The 17,140-nt window shown below is 47.9% G+C and overlaps 1 protein-coding gene across 1 annotated transcript in view; it reads right to left on the bottom strand.

The window, feature by feature from the left end:
• The window catches only part of TPP1 (tripeptidyl peptidase 1), a 130,992-nt gene that overhangs the window by 48,107 nt on the left and 65,745 nt on the right, over positions 1-17,140 (bottom strand). Inside the window, exons 7-8 of the mRNA XM_029601900.1 lie at positions 9,694-9,882; positions 715-787 (exon numbers count right to left, since the gene is read on the bottom strand). Of these exons, the coding sequence (XP_029457760.1) occupies positions 715-787; positions 9,694-9,882 (262 nt within the window). The remainder of the gene's footprint in view (positions 1-714; positions 788-9,693; positions 9,883-17,140) is intronic.

A 17,140-nucleotide genomic window follows, 5' to 3' on the forward strand; every position in this document is an offset into this window, starting at 1 on the left:
TCACAGTATACAGTCAGTGAGAACCAAACACTCACATTCATGCAGTATACAGTCTGTAAAGACCAGAGGAGAGGATACACCACACACCCATTCCCTCACAGTATACAGTCAGAGAGAACCAAACACCCACATTCATGCAGTATACAGTCTGTAAAGACCAGAGGAGAGGATACACCACACCCATTCCCTCACAGTATACAGTCAGTGAGAACCAAACACTCACATTCATGCAGTATACAGTCTGTAAAGACCAGAGGAGAGGATACACCACACACCCATTCCCTCACAGTATACAGTCAGAGAGAACCAAACACCCACATTCATGCAGTATACAGTCTGTAAAGACCAGAGGAGAGGATACACCACACACCCATTCCCTCACAGTATACAGTCAGTGAGAACCAAACACTCACATTCATGCAGTATACAGTCTGTAAAGACCGGAGGCTTGGCTTGGATATGGGTCAAGACCGAGGGACTATAGGTGGCACCATCAGCTTTCGCTTCTGCCCTCCGGTTTGCCCAGTTCCATCTGAGGAGCCCCTCACACCAATCCACCTCTTTGTCCATTGTAGTACTCATCACTAGTATGTACAATCATCCAAGACAACAACCCCAGCACCTCAATGAATGCCACACTATCATCTTTACTGTAAAAATGAACACATAATTAACACAACCATCCTTCAGGAACTTGGAAAGGTTTTCACTCACCTGGAAGCAGGAAAACTGGGTCTAAATGCATGAATCCCTTTGCCAACCGTCCTGCAACCAGCACCATCATCTCCTGCCAAAGGAGAAGGCGCATCAGTAGTGGCTCTAAGAGGGGCTTAGCTTTCCTGCTCCCTACACGAGGAGGGCTTCAGAGGATACAGTGAGGGCACAGAAACAGGATCACTCCACCCTCTCCTCCCTACATGAGGAGGGCTTCAGAGGATACAGTGAGGGCACAGAAACAGGATCACTCCACCCTCTCCTCCCTACATGAGGAGGGCTTCAGAGGATACAGTGAGGGCACAGAAACAGGATCACTCCCCCCTCCATGAGGAGGGCTTCAGAGAATACAGTGAGGTCACAAAAACAGGATCACTCCCCCCCTCTCCTCCCTACATGAGGAGGGCTTCAGAGGATACAGTGACGGCACAGAAACAGGATCACTCCCCCCTCTCCTCCCTACACGAGGAGGGCTTCAGAGGATACAGTGAGGGCACAGAAACAGGATCACTCCCCCCTCTCCTCCCTACACGAGGACGGCTTCAGAGGATACAGTGAGGGCACAGAAACAGGAACATTTCCCCCCTCTCCTCCCTACATGAGGAGGGCTTCAGAGGATACAGTGAGGGCACAGAATACAGGATCACTCTCCCCCCCCCCCCCCTCCCTACATGAGGGTGGCTTCTGAGGGCACAGAAACAGGATCACTCCCCCCCCCTCTCCTCCCTACATGAGGAGGGCTTCAGAGGATACAGTGAGGGCACAGAAACAGGATCACTCCCCCCTCTCCTCCCTACACGAGGAGGGCTTCAGAGGATACAGTGAGGGCACAGAAACAGGATCACTCCACCCTCTCCTCCCTACATGAGGAGGGCTTCAGAGGATACAGTGAGGGCACAGAAACAGGATCACTCCCCCCTCTCCTCCCTACATGAGGAGGGCTTCAGAGGATACAGTGAGGGCACAGAAACAGGATCACTCCCCCCTCCATGAGGAGGGCTTCAGAGAATACAGTGAGGTCACAAAAACAGGATCACTCCCCCCCTCTCCTCCCTACATGAGGAGGGCTTCAGAGGATACAGTGAGGGCACAGAAACAGGATCACTCCCCCCTCTCCTCCCTACACGAGGAGGGCTTCAGAGGATACAGTGAGGGCACAGAAACAGGATCACTCCCCCCCTCTCCTCCCTACACGAGGAGGGCTTCAGAGGATACAGTGAGGGCACAGAAACAGGATCACTCCCCCCTCTCCTCCCTACACGAGGAGGGCTTCAGAGGATACAGTGAGGGCACAGAAACAGGATCACTCCCCCCTCTCCTCCCTACACGAGGAGGGCTTCAGAGGATACAGTGAGGTCACAAAAACAGGATCACTCCCCCCCTCTCCTCCCTACATGAGGAGGGCTTCAGAGGATACAGTGAGGGCACAGAAACAGGATCACTCCCCCCTCTCCTCCCTACACGAGGAGGGCTTCAGAGGATACAGTGAGGGCACAGAAACAGGATCACTCCCCCCTCTCCTCCCTACACGAGGAGGGCTTCAGAGGATACAGTGAGGGCACAGAAACAGGAACATTTCCCCCCTCTCCTCCCTACATGAGGAGGGCTTCAGAGGATACAGTGAGGGCACAGAAACAGGATCACTCTCCCCCCCCCCTCCCTACATGAGGGTGGCTTCTGAGGGCACAGAAACAGGATCACTCCCCCCCCCCCCCTCTCCTCCCTACATGAGGAGGGCTTCAGAGGATACAGTGAGGGCACAGAAACAGGATCACTCCCCCCCCCCCCTCTCCTCCCTACATGAGGAGGGCTTCAGAGGGCACAGAAACAGGATCACTCCCCCCTCCCACCCAATCTCAGTGTGGCAGAAGAGGTTCCAAACATCATTTACTGTTCAAGCACACAACCGAAGGTTTCCGCTATGTCATGAAGATCTTACAATTAATTAATGCCCATTCCATAAGAGGACTTATACTACCCAATTAGGCAGGCAGAGAATGTGTAGCAAATCATTAAAAAGCTGGTGAGCATGCAGAGTTTACTGATGGTTAGTCCCAGTGCCGAGTTCTCCGTTGTCCTTTGTTCAGCAGTTTTGGTTTCATGTAATCCTGTGGCTAATGCAAGTCCTAGGTGGGGACTGACGCAGGTAGGGCTGCAGTCATTACCAGCCGTCCGAGACACAAGATCTGAGATAGGAAAGCTCCTGGAGACCGTGAATGTAAAGCTCGGGAGAAGCACAGGGCGTCTTGGAGGGTGCGGTAGGGATTGTAGAAGTGAGCAGACTGGATGCGCTGTATGTTTATTTTCTGCCATCATGTTTTTCTTTCTATGGATCCTGTCCTTTCCAACTGGTTAAATATCAGAACTGGGTCTCTTATTCAACAGTAAATGTTAATGACAGTGTGACTGGAGGTACAGTGCTAACTGCTCTCAAGACACCAATTATTTGTCTCATTCCTGAAAAACTGAACCTTGATCCAGAGATTGTTGTCCATTATCTTACTGCAGCCAAACTCCCGTAAATCCTCTCTTATCTTACAAGGATGGAGAGACTCCACGACTCACACAGGGTTTTCGGCAAGGATGTGCCATGCAGACAACCAGTTGATGTTTTTGAATGGTGCTCGGATGCAGACGGACGGGGCAGAGATTCTCTGCTTTTTCTGCTTTACTTGTTTTGCCACTTTCAACACTGTCGACCGTGAGCTACTGAAGCAACACCCAAGGGAAGAGGAATTGTCTGAGCTTTGCTGCAATGGTTTGATTTGTTCCTCAAGAACGGATTACAAATAGTCTGTGGGGGGTTCATGTTCCGTTCTTCAAGCTCATAGGGTCACGGGTAGTCTCGAAGTTTCATTTGAATCAGTCCATTTTGTTGCCATCCCTAGATAAGCACAGGGATGCAGAGGAATACCGCCTCCTCCGTTATTTGAATGTCTGTAGACTTCTGATGCGGTATCTGGAAGTTTCAGAACTGGTCGACCTTTTTAACTTTTACTTGTTATGGCAGCCTTAGCTGGACTGCTTTATTTTGCCGATGACATTCAGCTATTGGCTTATGTCAGTTCCAACCAAGTATCTGCGATGACGAGACTGAACTCGTGTTTGACGGCTGTCGCAAAGTGGCGCTCGCAGTTTAAACTGAGGCTTAATCCAGGAAGTCAGAAGCTAAGTGGATGAGTAGGCAGGGACGACTTCCTTTCACCATGAAGGACAAATAGGCTGTCCGTCTTTCGGACCAGTTCTGAAACTTCCAGATACTGCATCAGAAGTCTACAGACATTCAAATAACGGAGGAGGCGGTATTCCTCTGCATCCCTGTGCTTATCTAGGGATGGCAACAAAATGGACTGATTCAAATGAAACTTCGAGACTACCTTAGGTAAGAAGGATGGAACAGTACAAAGCTGTAATGCTCCTGCAGTCATCCGGAGGAACAGTTCCCGACACGACAATGCCTGCAGTTCAGAGATGTGAAGCGCCGAGCACATCGCCACCAGGAACACCATTTTCAAGTTTAATAAACGCAAGGAAAGGCTACGCAACAGTCGAAAAGGAGGACCCTGCCAAAAATTCCAATACTAGATTAAGATTCCACAAGGGAACCGGCCACTGTAGGGTGGCCTGAGGTGGTTCACCCCTTTCAGAAAACAGTTCACCTTGCCCTGAAACAGGAGAGAGCCACTACCTGCACCTTCAAGGAGTTAAGGGCCAAACCTTTATTCAAGCCATCCTGCAAAAATTCCAGAATAGGTGGGATTTTGACTGCCCGAGGGGGGACATTGCGTTCCTTGCGCCAGGCCTCAAATACTCTCCAGACCCGCACATATGTTAGGGACATAGAGAACTTCTGAGTGTGGAGTAAGGTGGCAATTACCACTGCAGAATATCCTCACTCAACAGGTGATCCCTCTCAAGGGCCAGACCGCAAGAAAGAATTGAGTCGGATTCTTAAGAAAAGGCCCCTGCTGTAGCAGGAACCTGTACGGTGGGAGGCACAGGGGGGGTCTCCACCAGGAGTCCCTGCATGTCCGCATACTACGGACATCTGGGCAAATCTGGAGCTATTAGTAGGACAAATCCCCTGTGGTGCTCGATTCTGCGAATGATCTGCCCAGCAGGGGCCACAGAGGGAAGACGTATTGCAGCTCTTCTTCCGGCAAGCTCTGAACGAGAGCGTCTAATACCAGGGACCACAGATCTCTTCTGCGACTGAAGAATTGTGGAACCTTCACATTGTGAGATGCAGCTAGCAGGTCGATGGATAGGAGGCCCCAGTGATCTACTGTCAGTTGAAAAGCTTTGGCCGACAGCACCCACTCTCCTGGATCCAGACTCTCCCTGCTTCGAATGTCTGCTCTGATGTGCGAGGCTGAGATCATGTGCGAGGCTGAGATCATGTGCGAGGCTGAGATCATCTGTGGATGTATTTACACCTATTCCATAAGGAGGTCTGTCTCCTAAGACACCTGCTGGCTCTAGGTTCCTCCCTGGTTGATGCAGGCTACCGTTGTTGCGTTGTCCGACATTATGTGGACCGCTTGAACATGGAGAGTCTGTGGCTGAATTGCAAGCATGATAACCTCACTGCCCGGGCTTCCAAGCGATTGATGTTCCAGAGGGCCTCTTCCTTCATCCAACATCCTTGGACCGTGAGTTCCTGACAGTGATCTCCCCAGTCCCAGAGACTCGTGTTCATTGTAAGAACCAGCCAGTTCGGAGAGGACAGGGACATACTCTGCTCAGATGAGCCTCCTGCAGCCACCACTTGAGGTGAAAGCAGACTCCAATAGGTAAGTGGAGCCGAATCAAATAGTCTTGAGATTGCGGGTTACAATGTGACAGCAGCGAGCGATGAAGTGGATGCATGTGTGCTTTAGTCTACGGCACTACTTCCAAGGTTGCTGCCATCAAACCAAGAACTTGGAGTGGAGTAGCCTAGTGGTTAGAGCAACGGGCTATGACCCATGAAAACCAGGGTTCAAATCCTGCTGTCACTCCTTGTGACCTTGGGCAAGTCACTTTACTCTGTTGCCTCAGGTACAAAATTAGACTGTAAGCCCTGTGGGGATAGGGAAATACTTATAGTACTGCTTTGATGTATGCTCTGAAGTGCCAAAAAAATGCAATATAAAAAAAATCTAATATGCCATCGGACGCACCTGGGAAATCAACTTCTGTATCCATGTGGTCGGGAGGAAAACCTTGCTCTGTCTGGTGTTGAACCGGACTCCCAGAGACTCCGACGACTGGGAAGGCTTGAGACAGTTCTTGTCCAGGTTTTCTACCCAACAGACTTTCTTCCATGGATGTGGCCCAGATCAACCAGTTGTCCAAGTACAGGTGTACCAGGATTCCTTCTCTTCTCAATGCTGCCACCACGATCACTATAACCTTGGAAAATGTTCTTGGGGCAGTAGCTAGGCCAAAGGGCAGTGCCCAGAAAAGATAATGGCGACCCAGTTCTTGATGGATTGGAACATGTGGGTAGGCCTTGGATAGATCCAGGGAGGTTAGGAACTCTCCCGGTTGTACGGTCATTATCACAGAGCATACGGTTTCCATGCGTAAATGACTCACTCGTAGGTGACTGTTGACATTCTTGAGGTCCAGGTTGAGGCGAAAGGAACCTTCCTTCTTGGGTACGATGAAATAGATGGAATAATGCCCCCTATTTTCCTGGGGCATAGGTACTTGGAATTCAGCCCTCATCCTGAGCAGCCTTAAAAAGAGTAATCGTCACGGCGGAGTGGCAAGGAGACGTCATGAATACATCCTGAGGAGTGCCGTGAAATTCCAGTGCATAACCTTCTTGTATGACTTCCAGTACACACTTGTCTGAAGTGATCTCGACCTACCTTTGGTAAAAGAGAGACAGTCGACCCCCTATCTCCTTGATCTGAAGATGGGTCAGCAAAATTTCATTGGGAGGTTTGGGAAAATCCTGAATCTGAACCTTCCCCTCTCTTGGGCTGTTGACTATGAAAGGACTGAGCTTTTCCAAATGGCCGAGACCTCTGAAATGTTACGTTTATGTAGGGGCAGAAACATTGAGAGCCCTGGACTGGTCCCTCATAGGCAAGGGGCGCTGCAACTGCTTCCTCTTATCTTCAGATAGCTGGAGGACTGGAGATTCCCCCATTTACTGGCCAGTTTTTCCAGTATGTTTCAGAATAGGAGTGATTCTTTAAAGGGCATCTTTGTAAGACTGAAGATTGAATCGACTGATCACTTCCACAGCCATAGCTGTCTTCTGGCCACTACCACTGAGGCCACTCCTCTGGCTGAAGTGCAGACTAAATCTAAGCCCGCATCTGCTAAAAAGGCGGTGGCGAGCTCCATAGCCGCTCTGTGGTTCACCCCCGAGTCATCCACCTCCTGAGAGAGACGTAGGCACGAATGCGCTGCCAGGCCAAACAAGAAGCAGTCTGTAAGGTCATTGCTACTGCGTCAAAGGCTTGTTTAAGGATAGACTCCAAACATCTATCATGCGTGTCCTTTAAAGCCCGTTCCTCCCTCCACTGGGACAGTGGTTCGCTTAGAGACAGCGCAGATGAGTACATCCACTTTAGGGAAACGCAAATGTTCTCTGACTGCTGGATCCAGCTTCTAACACTCAGCCGCCTTTAAAACTTGCTTCTGGGGCATCCCACTTCCCAGGCTTCCAGTACTGGGAAGTAGCAGAGGCTTTGCGCAAGGAAATCAGAACGGGATTCTTCTTTGGTTCTGTCATAGCATTTTCAGGGACTGGAAAACCAAATTCGCCAATTCATCTCTATGAAAGAACTAACATGGCTCTATACGGTTCTAATCCCAGGGGAATTTCCCCTTCTTCCAAGGGATCTTGCTCTTTGTCTGTGCTATCAGGGTCCCCACCAGGGATACCCCTGGTCAGGCGGGGCATGCCTCGAGATCTGCCAACAGGAATGGGAGAGGGGCAGGGGGCCGACTGGGGTTCCATCCAGACAGGGGCAAGTGAGGAAGTAGACTGCGCCTGTACAGAGGCCTGTAGTCCCCGGAAAAATTCCACCCAAGCAAAGACTGCCATGTCCATGCCTAGCCCAGGGGGAACTGGGGTTTCCCTCTCCATGGAAGACCCAGCCAAGGGGTTACTCAGATCCAGAGAACTTCCAGTGAAGGCTGCCAATCCATCTGAATGGGAGGAGCCGGGCTCAGCAAAGTCCAGGGAGGTCAGATCCCCTTGGGCTTCCTCACGGTGCTGACCTAAGTTGGAATCCAGGTCAGACCGTGCAGCCCTAATATGAGAAGCAGTGCAGAGAGCAAGGCGCTTATGTTTCTTGGCTGCCGGCACCATTGGCAGCTGTAACTGAGCGTTCGATCAGCTCGCACTTAAAACATTTACGCTCACAAATTTTGAGTGCCTAGGCGGGGCGCGGCGAGGTGTACGTACAGCCCGTGCGCCTGGCTTTTTCTGTATCCTGCGCTTACTTTGTTGTGCGTGCAAATACGCGCACGACGTTATGTGCCCGGCGCGTGCGCAGAGCAGACGCACAGCGCGTACTAACGTCCTATAGCGAGCAACACGAGATGCACAAAGGTGAGCAAGATGGCGCCACCGCAGCCTACCACACGATGAGCCGACCAACTTTAAAGCAGGGCCTAGCCCACCAGGGGGCTGCTCAACCCGCTCATAAGCCCACTTCCCTATGCCCTAACGGGATCGGGAACAATGTCGGTACGGCACGCCGAGCAAGGAGAGCGGAGGAAGTCTTACCGAAACTCCTCTTCTCTGAAGGTAAATCTTATTCCCCCCTTTTTTTTTTCTCCCCCAAACTTACCTGGGCTGAGCACAGAGATGGTCTCCAGCTGCGGGGGGAAGGGCTTTGGCTATCACGGCCACGCTCGGTTTCCTGAGCAGCAAAGTCCTCGCTGGGAACCGGCGACCGGACCAAGGAACACCTCTGAGGGATCTCGGAAATCACCTCAGGAATTCTCAGCTGAGGGGAGGGACCTTTAGGTATCACCGCAGGAGAGCGGGGCTCGATCTTTCTCCGATTTAAAGGTTAAATTTCCTCTTCTAAAGAGTTCTGTGTTCCTGATAGGAAAGGCACAATCCACATCTGCTAGGAGAAGGAGAGATACTGAAGGGCTGAGGTCACTGCAGGGGAGTATCTAGGGTGACGTCAGCTTTGAAACCTGACTCCGTCTCCATCTGCTGGCAGGGGAGCATAACCCATTGGTCCCGAGTCCATTTGGCTACACGCTAGGAAATATTCCTCTTTCTTCCAGTTTTTGGTGTGCTTTCTTGTGAATCCTCTTGATTTAAATATAGGGTTTGTGGTATAAAAGTAGCAGTATCTTATCTCCTTTTTATCTTCGGGAGTCCATATAAACTCTCTCTTCCTCTTAACTCTTTCATAAAATTCCTTGGTTTACAAAGTGCTCCAGCAGGGTCTATGAGCAGGCTCACTGTGGCCTCTACCTGTCCCACCTGAGGAATCTGCACCCACCTTGTGCTCACTGTGATTCTCTCTTCCTTTCCTGTCACATTTTAATAGTTAGGGTTCATCTTGCTGAGACTTCATCACCACACGGAGGTACTCAGCAAGACTTAGTGACAGAATCTGAATCCATTCTCTCGCTTCAGACCCTCCCTTTCCTCTGGAGAAGGTGGGCAGAGATTTGCTAAAAAGATTTGCTAGGTGAAACACAGAAAGTTTAAGAAATACACCCTTTCCGTGCATGCTTCCAGACTTCCCGTCACGACATGGCAGGCAGCCAACCAGCACCCTGAAGGTTCATACACAGAACACGTTTGAAGGTGACCTAGACCCAGCCATTCCCACAGGGCCATGACTATTGTTACTGCTCACTGGCAATGTGCCTGACGTAGAGCCCTGCCAGCAGCACTGGAGACCTCAGAGGAGGGTCTGTGTGTGTTGGGGGGAGGGCACAGTTTGATGCTCTCACTCTCCAGCAGCACAGGAAGAGAACCATCGCTGTTCTACGGTAACGTACCTGAGGCAAAGAGTATGGTTAACCCTCTGGCTGCAGCTTTCATGAACTCCACATTAATTCGCTCCATGTACGCCACAGACAGGCTGTCTTCGTCATCTCCGTAGCTAACTGTGTGCACCCAGGGCACAGATGACAGGTTGCTGAGGGACAGTAGCCAGTCCATGAATGGTTCCTGGGACTCATAGCGGCCTGAGGAAGGAGAGGAGCAAACAGGATCTCAATTACATGATTCAAAAATAAAAACAAACTTCTTGCTGAGATATCTCAAAATATTCTTTTTTTTTCCCCCCATCAGGAAGGAAGGAAGGGTTGGATCTCCCCCCCATCCGAGCTTGACCTACTCCCCCTTGGACTGGAAACTCCTGCAGGGCTTGCACAGAGAGCAGCTTTCCAAAAATCCTGCTGCATCACCGGTTGTCCTACCATCTGCTGGAGACACAGAATACTGGGCTGAGACTATGCTGTACCACTTATACATTGTGGCGTGATGTCTCTGGAGAAACCCGATTTCTGCACCTCCATCTGCTGCTAGGAGGACTTAACCCACCTGTGTGGACTGGATGGGTTTAACAGGAAGACATGGAATCAGTGCTCTCTGTATCCATCCACTGATAAGGGAGCAAAATAGAGGTGTCTGGACTGGTCTGGTGACATAAGGAAAAAAAAAGTTAAAGGCAGTCAACAGGCCTTTCTCCCAATCCAGGAACATCTCAATGCCCCTGGAAGCCCCCTGGTCCTATGCACTGCTCAGAAGCATTCTCTTCACCCAGCCTAGGCAGAGCTGCAGTTTTCAGCATGGGATGATTGCCTACCATCTGCTGGAGATGGGGAATCCTGACAGGCTGAGTGCCTCACAGGTCCTTATAAAGGGTGACATCAGTGAGCCTGCTATTCTCCGTCTCCATCTGCTGGCAAGGGAACATAAACCCATGCGTCTGGATTGCATGGAGGAAGTACTTGCATTACTCCTCTGGCCACATTTTCAAAGAGAAATTCTGCGGGAAGTTTTCCTTTGAAGAGTAACTTGCAAGCCCCGTAGGAGGACATTAAGCAGCACATCATAAGGGAGACTGTGATACAATGTCGAAATCAGTTAGAAAAAAACTAAAAGGAGCTGTTGCAAAGGTTAAGGGGTAGATTTTAAGAAAGTGCGCCTTCGCGTACTTTTGTTGGCGCACCAGGCGCAAACAAAAGTATGCTTGATTTTAGCAGATACGCGCGTAGCCACGCGTATCTGCTAAAATCCAGGATCGGCGCGCGCAAGGCTGCCGATGTCATGTAGCCGGCGCGCGCCGAGCCGCGCAGCCTGCCGCCGTTCCCTCCAAGGCCGCTCCGAAATCGGAGCGGCCTCGGAGGGAACTCGCTTTCACCCTCCCCTCACCTTCCCCTCCCTTCCTCTATCTAACCCACCCCCCCGGCCCTATCTAGACCCCCCCTACCTTTGTCGGGGGATTTACGCCTCCCGGAGGGAGAAGTAAATCTCCGCGCGCCAGCGGGCAGCTAGCGCACCGAGACGCGACCTGGGGGCGGTTCCGGAGGGCGCGGCCAACCCCCGGACCGCCCCGGGCCGAAACCACGCCCCGGGCCCGCCCCCGAAACGCCGCGTCCCGCCCCCAAAACGCCGCGCCGATCCAACACGCCCCTGACATGCCCCCGACACGCTCCGGTAGGCCTATGGAACATAGGCGCACCGGCACGCAAGGCCCTGCTCACGTAAATCCGGGCGGATTTACACGAGCAGGGCTTTTAAAATCCGCCCCTAAATGTTTACATGAGGTGTGATATTGTTTACAAAAAACATTTTGGAAGCCCAGATAAAATTATTTGTATTTAAAAGGTTTTTTAACTCACATATTCTGTAGGAATGTTCACAGCGATGTTCCATGCATTAAAAAAATGAAGAAGACCAAATGATTGCCAGCATGGTTTAATAGTGAGGTAAAGGAGTCAATTAAAGCCAAAATGGCATCATTCAAAAAATGGAAATCAGACATAAATAATGAAAATAGATAAGAGCATAAGTACTGACAATTTAAATGTAAAACAGCAGAAAAACAGCCCAAGAGAGAATTTGAGAAGAAGCTTCCTAGAGAGACAAAAAGTATCAATAAAACCTTTTTCAAACACCTTTGAAGCAAAAAGTCTGAGGAAGTAATTTGGGCCACTAATGACTGAGGGGCAAAAGGGAGTTCAGGGACAACAAGGAAACGTCAGAAAAACTAAATTATTTGCCTTGGTCTTTATTGAGGAGGATTTTGGGAACATACCCATACCTGAAAAATTCTTTAATGGTGGGGATTCTGAGCAACTAAAATAAGTATCTGTGATAACGGAGGATTTAATAGATCAGATTGACAGACTAAAAAGAATAACAAATCACTGGGTCTGGATGGCATCCACCCCAGAGTTCTAAAAGAACTAAAACAAAATTGCAAACCTGTTACTAGTAATCTGTAACCTATTATTTAAAACATCCACGATGCCTGAACACTGGGAGGTAGCCATTAAGATGCAGATTTTTAAAAAGGGCTCCAGGAGTGATCCAAGAATTATAGATCACTGAGCCAGTATCAATACTGGGAAACATTGCAGAAATCATACCTAAAAACCAAATCACTGGCCCCACTGACAGATATAACTTAATGGAGAAGAATCAACATGGTTTTAGCAAAAGGAAGTCTTGTCTTACCAATCTTTAGAGATTTGAAGAAGTAAATAAACATGTAAATAAAAGATGAACCATTCGATGAAAAGATGCATATTCAAAAGCATTTAGCTGAATAACTCAGAATTTATTCGGATAAATGAAGATTTGGGCACTTATCCACCTAAATTCTAGCCAGGATTTAGCTAAACTAAATTAGGGGCATGGAAAGGACTACTCAGGAAATTAAGAAAAGCTATGGCATAGGAGGCAGGGTCCTATTTTGGATTAGTAACTGACAGAATATAACTAAATATTCTGCCCAATAAAATTCAAGCAAAAACTAAAAACATGGCTATTCCTACAAGCATACACCTAACTTATACATTTTCACATCACATGCACTCCCACTTCCTCCTCATTAAAATTCACATAAGATCTCGACCCTACCCCCAGTTATTCACGGCCGAGCAATATTCTAACAGCTACTTTCCATTTGTTCTAGCAACCAGTGTCAAATTTGTATATAAGATCCATGATATTGATTTATTTAAGTTGCATCACATTGTAATCTAATTTGTATCTCTTTAGTTTATCTTATTTAAACCCGTTTACACTCAGTTTTTTTCATATATTTATGCTCTTTATTCCCCTACCCTTTTCCCCTTAGTTAATGTGTCAGCTGAAATGCTCCGTTGCTAACCCTATGTTCTTTAGCACGGTTGCAATTTTACGTTCTCTGTGAACCGATGTGAAGTTACTAAACAAATGTCGGTATATAAAATCTGCAAATAAAATAAATAATAAATAAATAAATACTGTAAATACTATAATTGGTTAAAAGACTGGAAATAGGGGATAGTTTTCCAAATGGAGAAAAGTCATTTGTGTCCCAGGGATCAGTACTGGGAACTATGCTATTTAACACAGTCAAATGATGGGGAGAAAGGGACGACGAGTTAGGTAATCAGATTTGTAAATGACACAAAAGTACTCAAAGTTGTTAAAAACAGCAGCAGATTGTAAAGAACTGCAGAAGGATCTTGTGAGACTTGGAAACTGGGCATCTGAATGGCAGATGAAACTTAATGTGGAAAAGTGCAACGTGATCTACATAAGAAAACATAATCCCAACTACAGGTACAGAATGCTGGGTTCTGTACTGGGAGTCACCACCCAGGAAAAGGATACTGGAGTCCTTGTGAACAATACATTGAAATTTTTGTTCCTGTAGTACCACAGATCAGTCCACACTCCTGGGTTTTGCCTCCCCTCCAGCAGATGGAGACAGAGAAAGTTTGACTGACACTCCCACATAACCCGGTGTGCCACCTGCAGTCCCCTCAGTACTGAGAAGTACCCAAGCCAAGATACAAACTTACACCAACCATACATCAATATCCCCTGAACAAGCAGAAGGAAGTGGGTAGTTATAATAAATCTTAGGAACATTTAAACGTGAAGAACTAAAAAAAAAAAACCTGCGTCACTCTTCAGACTATGTACAATAACTGATCAAGTGGACTCTCCAAATCTCCCCACTACAACTGGGTAGGACTCTGGACTGATCTGTGATATTACAGGAATGAAAATTAGCAGGTAAGAAACAAAACAATTTTCCTTTCCCTGTATGTACCCAGATCAGTCCAGACTCCTGGGATGTACCCAAGCTTCCCTAAATGGGGTGGGACTGAGAGAGTCCCACTCAAAGCACACTTTCGCCAAAACCCCTGGCCTCTGAGGCAAGGACATCCAAACGATAATGCCTGGTGAATGTGTGCAAAGACTTCCAAATAGCCGTCCAACAAATCTCTTGAGGTGATACCTGTTGATATTCTACCCAGGAGGCCGCCTGAGAACAAGTTTAGTGAGCCCTTAACCCCTCCGGGACAGAACGACCCTGACAGGTGTATGCAAAACCTATAGCTTCCTTCAACCAATGCGCAATCATTAATTTGGAAGCCTTATGACCCTTCTTTGCACCACTCCATAGTACAAAAAGATGGTCCGATAATTGGAAGCTATTAGTGACCTTAAGATTTCGCAACAATGCCTGCTTTACATCCAAGAGTCGCAACTCTCTCGCTTGAGGCGCTGAAGCATCCAAATTTGGAAAGGCTGGGAGCTTGACCGATTGACTTACATGGAACACCACCACCTTTGGAAGAAAGGAAGGAACCATCCTCAACGAGACTCAAGAATCCATAATTCTTAAAAATGGATCCCTGCAGGACAAGGCCTGAAGTTCCAAGATCCTTCTAACAGAGCAAATTGCCACCAAGAAAATCACCTTTAAAGTGAGATCCTTCATAGTAACCCTAAGAGTCTCAAATGGAGCCTCACACATACCATCTAAGGACCAAGTTAAGGTTCCAAGAGAGATACAACTTCCAAACCGGAGGATGCAAACGTTTTATGCCCCGGAGAAAACGTACCACATCCGGCTGTACAGCTAGGGCAACTCCCTGCACCTTGTCTTGAAGACAGCCCAAGGCTGCCACCTGAACTCTGAGGGACTTAAAGGCCAAGCCCTTCACCAAACCTCTCGGCAAGAAGGACAGAATATTTCCTATGGATGCCAGAGTAGGATCAACCCCCTGCTCCATGCACAAAGTCTCAAAAACTCTCCAGACCCTCACATATGCTAAGGAGGTGGAAGTCTTTCTAGCTTACAAGAGAGTAGAATATTCTGAGGATGTCATTTCTTTCTTCCTTAAGTGTTTCCTCTCAAAAGCCAAGCCACGAGATAGAAGCAAGCTGCCTGATCGGAAAATATGGGACCCTGGCGCAGAAAATTTGGTAATGAGCAAGCCTCAATGGCCTGTCCACCGCCAGATCAATGAGATTGGCAAACCAAGTCCGCTGTGGCCACTCTGGAGCTACTATAATTGCTTCTCCTGGATGGATCTCTACACACCATAATATTTTGCCCACTAGCGGCCATGACGGAAACATGTACAGAAGGATGCCCTTCGTGCAAGGAAGAATCAAAGCATTGACCCCTTCTGCAACTGAAGAAGCGCGGAGTCTTGGCATTTTGGTGAGTTGCCATTAAATCCATGTGGGGCCTACCCCATCTGCGAGGGATGAGGCACATTGCTTCCTCTGACATCTCCCACTCTCCGGGATCCAGCTGTTGGAGAAAATCTGCTTGTACATTGTGCCAGCGATATAAGAAGTCGCTAATAGCGCCAGATGCTGCTCTGCCCAGGGATTAATTCCTGGGCTTCCTGAGCCACCGCACAACTCTTGGTGCCCTCTGTCAGTTGATGTAAGCCACCGTCGTCACATTGTCTGACAAGATCCTCACTGACCAGTAAGTAATCCCATACTCTGGGCACCTGTTTCTCCAATGATCTGCAAACTTGCATCTGCAATTTTCCAATGCGATCTTTGGTGAGAAAAACCTTCCCCACCTTGACATCGAAATGCGACCCCATAAATTTCAAGATCTGAGAAGGGGAAAGATGACTCTTGGACAGATATTCTTTCCTCCAAGGATCTCATGTGCTGCAGCACCAAGTCCGCTGCATGCCTGCAAAGGACCTCTGACTTTGCCCAAATAAGCCAGTTGTCCAGATATACCTTATCAGCTATTCTTTTCAATATTTACCTGTTACCTCTCTGTCTCTCTTGGATGGTTTAGGAGAATCCTTCAAAATATAAGTTGACTATATTCAGTTTTGTGTTCCCTATAACCAATCCTGAACTACTACCCTCTCATTTGTATCTCTATGTATTCAATCTATCAAAATCTGGCTTACTCATAATAGTCTAAAGTTAAATACATCAAAAACAGTAATATTACATGTCTCTACAATACCCCAATCTTCCTGATGTCCTTCGACATGCCTCACTACTGACAACTGCTCCATACCAATCTCCACAAAAGAACGCTACCTTGGTGTCTTGACTCTGAACTATCGATGACCAACCAGATTTCTTCTGTAGTAAAAAACTCTTTACAAATTTCATCTCATAATAAATCTAAAACCACTATTTCACAACAATTTCCATCTGGTTCTTCAATCTCTAATATTGTCCGGCTTCGACTATTTTAACGGCTTACTCCTAGGCCCGCCTGATTTTTCTCTACGTCCATTCCAACTAGCTCAAAATGCTGCCGCTCGTCTTTTATCTGACTCCAAGATTAGAGATCATATCTCCCCAGTATTGTGTGTTCTACGCTGGCTTCCGATTGCATTCCGTATTAAATACAAAATTATTTGCACTATTCACAACTTAATCTATAACCCCTCCACCATCTGGCAGCACACTTCACTTCACTTCACTTCATAAATACCAACCACCAAGACAATTACAATCTTCGACAAATGCCTATTAGAGATTCCCACTGTTCATCTTGCCAGATTAGACCTGACTCAATGTCAAGCCTTTTCGATTGTAGACCCTTCTCTTTGGAATTCCCTTCCAGAGAACCTCAGATTAACTCCAAAACTTACCTTTTCAAGCTTGCCTTTGATTAATACACTATTTTCAATTTTTCTTTTATAGTAAGAACATGAGAAATTGCCATACTGTGTCAGACCAAGCCCAGCATCCTGTTTCCAACAGTGGTCAAAACAGGTTATAAGAACCTGCCAAGTACCCAAACACTAAGTAGATCCCATGCTACTGATGCCAGTAATAGCAAAGGCTATTCCCTGCATAATCTTGATTAATAGCAGTTATTGGACTTCTCCTCCAAGAACTTATCCAAACCTTTTTAAAACCCAGTTACAGTAACTGCACAATCACATCCTCTGGCTGAAGAGATTAGGGCTGTTCAGCTTGGAGAAGAGA

The sequence above is a fragment of the Rhinatrema bivittatum genome, chromosome 5 (genome assembly GCF_901001135.1).
Source record: "Rhinatrema bivittatum chromosome 5, aRhiBiv1.1, whole genome shotgun sequence".
Taxonomy (NCBI): domain Eukaryota; kingdom Metazoa; phylum Chordata; class Amphibia; order Gymnophiona; family Rhinatrematidae; genus Rhinatrema; species Rhinatrema bivittatum.